Source organism: Vipera berus, assembly GCF_964194415.1.
Source record: "Vipera berus genome assembly, chromosome: 17".
Lineage (NCBI taxonomy): Eukaryota > Metazoa > Chordata > Lepidosauria > Squamata > Viperidae > Vipera > Vipera berus.
This window is the reverse complement of record NC_138220.1, coordinates 1,284,612-1,291,417: the sequence shown is the minus strand read 5'-3', so window position 1 is coordinate 1,291,417 and position 6,806 is coordinate 1,284,612. Positions and strand designations below refer to the sequence as shown.

At 49.4% G+C, this 6,806-nt stretch overlaps 1 protein-coding gene across 1 annotated transcript in view; it reads left to right on the top strand.

Annotated features, from left to right (window-relative positions):
- EPHB2 (EPH receptor B2) overlaps positions 1–5,953 on the top strand; it is a 20,835-nt gene extending 14,882 nt beyond the window's left edge. Inside the window, 10 exon segments of the mRNA XM_081341407.1 lie at positions 204–312; positions 822–889; positions 1,249–1,346; positions 1,348–1,372; positions 1,805–2,052; positions 2,242–2,457; positions 3,349–3,498; positions 3,993–4,186; positions 4,696–4,851; positions 5,428–5,953. Coding sequence (XP_081197533.1) covers positions 204–312; positions 822–889; positions 1,249–1,346; positions 1,348–1,372; positions 1,805–2,052; positions 2,242–2,457; positions 3,349–3,498; positions 3,993–4,186; positions 4,696–4,851; positions 5,428–5,536 — 1,373 coding nt within the window. The 3' untranslated portion in view covers positions 5,537–5,953.
- The last annotated feature ends 853 nt before the right edge of the window (positions 5,954–6,806 follow it).

Genomic DNA, 6,806 nt, shown 5'->3' with positions numbered 1-6,806 from the left:
TCATGCACCGAGCACGGGGTTGGACTGGATGACCTCCCTGACCCTTTCCCTCAAGGATTTCGTGATCTTATTTAAAAATACTGCACCGAGCACGGGGTTGGACTGAATGACCTCTTGGATCCCTCCTGATCTTCCCTTTCTGCGATCCTCTCTGCTGATGCCTTGCTTAGTTTGTTTTCCCTTTTTTTTGCATGCCGCTCCAGCCGAGTACCAAACCAGCATCCAGGAGAAGCTGCCTTTGATTATCGGTTCCTCGGCGGCAGGACTGGTCTTCCTCATCGCCCTGGTGGTCATCATCCTGGTTTGCAACAGGTAGGCAGGAATATAGAACGAGGGATTTGCTGAAGAAAGCAGAAAGAAAAGTTTCAAAGAGGCTTCCGTTTTTCTGCCTCATCTCAGGATATGGTTAGAATATCCCACATTTCCTGAGTTCCGTTTGTGGGCTGGATTTTCCCCTTTCTACAAGAGTTTTTAAGAAGAGATTGGACAACCGTTTGCTGGAAATGGAATAGGGTCTCCTGCTTGAGCAGGGGGTTGGACTAGATGACCTCCGAGGTCCCTTCCAGCCCTCGGATTCTATGTACCTGCCAGCTTCTATGTACCTCTGCGCATACCTTGCCTTTGCTTTACAGGCAACTCCATGCCTGATTTATACAGGGGCGAGTTTGGTTTCCGCAGGGCGAGGAGGGGCTTAAAGGGAGGGGTCTTGGTTGTGGGAGGAGGAGAATAAAGGCTGGGCGGGTGGGGGGACACATGGCTGAAGCCCACCCTTGCCCCCCTAGTCCATCTGCCTACCGTTCAGCACGGTGCTCTCCTTCCAGAAGACGTGGATTTGAGCGCAATGATTCGGAATACACTGACAAGCTGCAACACTACACCAGCGGCCACAGTATGTATGAATGGGGGGGGCAAGGTTGGGGGGGCAGGAGGGAAGAGCAGCATGCACCCCCAAAATGTGCCGTTGGGGCAATAACCTGCACAGCCACTGACAAAACACCAATAAGTGCCAGAGAAGTCCTGAGACGTAGTCCTCAACTTAACGATTTGTTTAGTGACCATTTTACAATGGGATGACGAGAGACGGTTAAGCTCTGTTGATGTTCCCGAATGACTGACGCTTATCCTAGCCTACCTCGCAGGGTGGGTTGCTGGGGAAGCGAAACAACTCCCCCCTCCTTAAACTAGGGCTTATCAAGGTAGGGGGGGGGAGAGCAAACGACAGATGTCCGCTTCTTCTCCTTTGTGCAGTTACTCCAGGGATGAAAATCTACATCGACCCCTTCACCTACGAGGACCCCAACGAGGCCGTCCGGGAGTTTGCCAAGGAGATTGACATCTCCTGCGTGAAAAATTGAACAGGTGATCGGGGCAGGTGAGACCAACCCCAGAGACTCTTGGGCGCTTCTTACGATTTGTGTATTTGGCACTGAGTTTGGCGAGGAGGAGGAGGACTGTGGGGTCCTTGATGCTCTCTGAGCCTGGTGGTTTTCTTTCAGACGTTTCATGACCCAACTAGGGAACATCATCAGTGCTAGCAACGATGATGTTACCTAGTTTTGGGCCATGAAACATTTCCAAGAAAACAACCACCAGTCATCCTCCCCCTCCTCCTCCTCCCTCCTCCGTTGCCTAGTTGGGTCATGAAACATTTGCAAGAAAACCCCCAAAGTCAGAGATCACCACCAAGAGCCCCACATTTCAACCCTGAAAGGTAGAAATATGAGATTTTGGGCGGGGGGGGGCAGGGCGTGCACGAATAAATGTCTTTTTCTGCCCTTGATTTTCACTGCCCCTCCTCCACCAGGAGAATTTGGCGAGGTCTGCAGTGGCCACCTGAAGCTGCAGGGCAAACGGGAGAGCTTCGTAGCCATCAAGACCCTAAAATCGGGGTACACCGAGAAACAGCGACGGGATTTCCTGAGCGAAGCCAGCATTATGGGTCAGTTTGACCACCCCAACGTGATCCACCTGGAGGGGGTGGTGACAAAGAGCCCCCCGGTCATGATAGTCACCGAATTCATGGAGAACGGGTCATTGGATTCCTTCCTTCGGGTAAGACCCCCCCCCAAGTGAGGAGCAGCAGTTTCTTCCTCCCTCACAGGACCCCCGCCCCCTTAGGTCCCGGGTCTCCTGCTTGAGCAGGGGGTTGGACTAGAGGACCTCCAAGGCCCCTTCCAGCTCTATTCCCTCACCTGCCCTGGATCTCACACACCTTTCCTCCCCTGCTGTTCTTCCCTTCAGCAAAACGATGGGCAGTTTACGGTCATCCAGCTGGTGGGCATGCTCCGGGGCATCGCGGCTGGCATGAAGTATCTTGCTGACATGAACTACGTCCACCGTGACTTGGCAGCCCGTAACATTTTGGTCAACAGCAACCTGGTCTGCAAAGTTTCGGACTTTGGCCTCTCCCGATTCTTGGAAGATGACACCTCGGACCCCACTTACACCAGTGCTCTGGTAAGAGGGTGGAAGGAGGGCTGGCTGGCCAAGACTTCGAAAGGTTATTGAGATAAGTCAAGGGACAAGCCAGGACTTGCTACCTAACATTTTCTGCCTCTTCTGAGGAGCTGACATGAGGTCCTCAGGGTGCAGACTGGCCACTTCTATTGATCTGGTCCTCTCTAGGTGAACTGAATGGCCATTTCCAGCCCACAATGGGAATTGTAGTCCAGGAGGAGTGAAATGGACCAGGTTATGGAAGGAGGCCTCCACTGATGGATGAAGCTCCTACTTGCCTGAAGGAAGGGGGCAGACTGGAAGGCCTCCAAGGTCCCTTCCAGCTCTATTCCGATTGATTGATTGATTGATTGATTGATTGATTGATTGATTGATTGATTGATTAAAATGGCCTAGGGCCTTCTGCTTGAGCAGGTTGGACTGGAAGACCTTCAAACTCTATTCTCATTGATGGATGGATGGATGGATTGAAATGGTTCTGACAGATGGAACTCTTCAAAGAACTTCCAGGCATTGTTTACCTTAAAGAGTCTTTATTTGGGTAGCATAGCATCGGCACTTACATAGTCGAAGCCAAAATCTGAATTCCCCTCCCCTGAGCACATAGTATCAAAGCACAATTCCTTCCTCCAATTAACAGTCGTAAATCACATTCCCCAATCAGCTGGAAGCGTTGGCTTCCCTTCCAGCTCTCCAGCCAGCCATTTCTTATCATCTCTTATTTCAATAACCTTGGTTCTCACACTAGGTTCAGTACTGTTGTGTCTAGATAAACTCTCGTGCACGTTCCTCCCCCCCAGCATCATCTAACTGTAACTGAAGACAAGTGTTGGAGACGTCTCCTGTGGTACACCCAATCCTTCTCGCACCCAATTCTTCTTCTCTTCACAGGGTGGTAAGATCCCAATCCGTTGGACGGCGCCTGAAGCCATCCAGTATCGAAAATTCACTTCTGCCAGCGATGTGTGGAGTTATGGGATCGTCATGTGGGAAGTAACGTCCTATGGGGAGAGACCTTATTGGGATATGACCAACCAGGACGTAAGTCACAGCTTTGAAACATCTGAGGAAGCCTTTGGGGATAGATGGGTAGGACCTCTGGTGATGTCAACGCCTGTAACATGGGGAGAAGACAATGAGGGGTTTTTCCAGAAATTATGGGATGCTTATGGAATAGGGGAGAAGGAACCCTTGTGAGCTCCTTGTCTTTTGGAAATACTGATATTCCTTGACCTATGACTGTAAAGGGCCCAGCCCACAGGTTATAATGGTCATGGATTTTACAAGCCGATTTTACAATCTTTTCTGCGGCGGTTGTTAAGCGATCCACTGCACTCCTCAAGTGAAGGCTGTGTTTGCGGTCCCACTCGCATGAGCATCGCAGGCGTTCGTAGCCACACTTGCGTGAGCAACGAGTGTTCATGTGCATGCATGCATTCACCCCCCCCAAACCATCCCGTCTTTCCCCCCTCCCCCTGCTCCAGGCTGCCAATCCTGAGAGGGGAACTCTGCTCTGATGGAACGTTCATTTGCAGGTAATCAATGCCATTGAGCAAGATTACCGATTACCACCGCCCATGGATTGTCCCAGCGCTCTCCATCAGCTCATGCTGGACTGCTGGCAAAAGGACCGCAACCACCGGCCGAAGTTTGGACAGATTGTCAACACCCTAGACAAGATGATCCGAAACCCCAACAGCCTGAAAGCCATGGCACCTCTTTCCTCAGGGTAAGAAAGCAAAGTCTTGAACTTTGACCCGGAAGAAGACTTTGGGTTGTCTTCATTCATTGGAGGTAGTCCTCGACTTACAACTGTACATTTAGTGACTGTTCAAAGTTACAACTGGGCTGAAAAAAAGGGACTGTTTTTCACGATGATAACCATCGCAGCATCCCCCTGGTCATGTGATCCAAATTCGGCCACTTGGCAAACTGGTTTCATATTTATGATGCTCGCAGCATCACGCGATCCCTTTTCGCGACCTCCCAACAAAGCCAAGTCCACGGGGAAAGCCAGGTTCGCGTAATAACCAGGCAGCTAATTTTACAACCACACGGATTCGCTTAATAACTGCGGCAGGAAAGGTAGCCAAACGGGGCGGAACGCACTTAGCTAGTGCCTCGCTTAGCAACGGAAATTTTGGGCTCATTTGTGGCCGTTATGTCGAAGGCAACCTGTATCCGACAGGCTGGTGGTAAGCTGAAATTGACATGAATTTAATTTCATTGATCTTGCAGGATTAATCTGCCCTTGCTGGACCGGACAATTCCAGATTATTCCAGTTTCAACACAGTGGACGAGTGGCTGGAGGCCATTAAGATGGGCCAGTACAAAGAGAATTTTGCCAGCAACGGCTTCTCCAGCTTCGACTTAGTTTCCCAGATGACGATGGAGTAAGGGCACGAAACATGAAATTGGGAAATCGGTTATATTTTACGAGTATAAAAATAAAATACAGGTAGTCCTCGACTTGCAAGAATTTGTTTGGTGATGAGCAAATTTCAACGGAGGAGGCCGGAGTCACTTGACAGCCGGCCGACTAATGTTAAGAACAAATTAGCTTAACGACTGTGGCAAGGGAGGTTGTAAAATGGGGTAAAACTCACCTAATCCATGTCTCGCTTAGCGACGGAAATTTTTGGCTCAGTTGTGGTGGTAAGTCAAAGACTACCTGTAAAATAAAATAAATAAAAAAATAAAATAGAATAAATAGTGCAGTAACATATAATACAATACAATCATACAATAGAATAGCATAGCATAGAACAGAATACAAGACAATACAAGAATAGAATAGAATACAAGAACACAACACAATACAGGAACACAATACAATACACGAATAGAATACAATACAATACACGAATAGAATACAATACAATAGAAAATATACAATATGCAATACAACATATACAACACAATACAATCTCTCCCTAATCTTCCTCCCTCTGCTCTCTTCCCGGCCTCAGAGACATCTTGCGAGTCGGAGTGACACTGGCCGGTCACCAAAAAAAGATCCTGAACAGCGTCCAGGTGATGCGCACGCAGATGAGCCAGATCCAGTCCGTGGAAGTTTGAGACATGCTTCTTGTACACGGCCACAGGGTCCCGCTCCCGTGTGGTCCTAGTGTGTGTCCAGGCTTCCCCGAGGGGGCCTTGGGCTCCCCAAACGCGACAGACATGGAGCGCCACGTGGCCACGGACTCTGAGCAGACCAGCGCAACCCTGGATTTCTTATTTAGGAGGACACGTCCAAACCCCACGTCGTCAGCGTGAACCTTCTCCTTAAGGGCTAAAGTCGGGGAAGGGATGGCAAGTGGCCCTTCTCGGCCTCCTCACCCACACCCCACCCACCCCGACCTCGTCCATTCTTCAAACAAGACGTTCCAGCATCGATATCCACACCGGAAGTCTCCGAACATCTCAGAGCGCAGCTGTGGAGGCTTCATCTCATCCAGGTTTTGGTGGACGGTGATCTTTGGGCTGGACTGAAGAAGGGCGAGAGACAGGAGGTTGTTGTTCTCAACAACGAGAGACGTTACTCATGGACGGGTCTTTTGAAACCCACTTCCCTTTTGAAGGACAGAAGCGTGTTTTTTTTAAAAAAAAATTGATGTCTTCTCCAACCTTTATCCCCAGGTCCAAAGGAGCTTCCTACGGTTCAGTTGGGAGCTTGACAATTGGGATTGGCACAACCTGCAACGGCTCCTCTTTGCACCCCGAGCTGCAGCTCCGACACACACTCAAGATGTTCACAAGGCCTTCCTCCCTTGTCGTGTGTTGTAGACTTGACGTGTTTTTTTATTTTTGTCGTTGTGGTGATGGTGGTGGTTGTCCATGTTTCCTCCTTCCTTGGCAATGGGGTCCCTCAGGGGGGGTTGCGTTGTTTTCGCTCTCCTCTGAATGCAAAATATATATATATATGTTTCTCCTGGACCCTCTCCTCCAAATCAGCACTTCCAGGGGGGAGGGGGGGCAGGCATTTACACCACGTTGCTCCCAAATCTTTGTGTATATTCGTGTGTTTGTGTGTGAAAGAGAGAGAGAGAGCACTTCCGGGGTTGGGGGGGGCAGGCATTTACACCACGTTGCTCCCAAATCTTTGTGTATATTTGTGTGTTTATGTGTGAGAGAAAGGGAGAGTTGTGCTATTTTTTCCATTTGCATTTGTACTTGCTGAGCCCGATACACCTAGTCTTCAACTTACAACAGTTTGTTTAGCGACTGTTCAAAGTTACAATGGCAATGGAAAAAAGCCACTTAGGAACCATTTTTCACTCTTAACGACCCACCCATCTCCCTTTTCATTCTAATTAAAATGTGTTTTTCCCTCTGCAAACGAATCGAC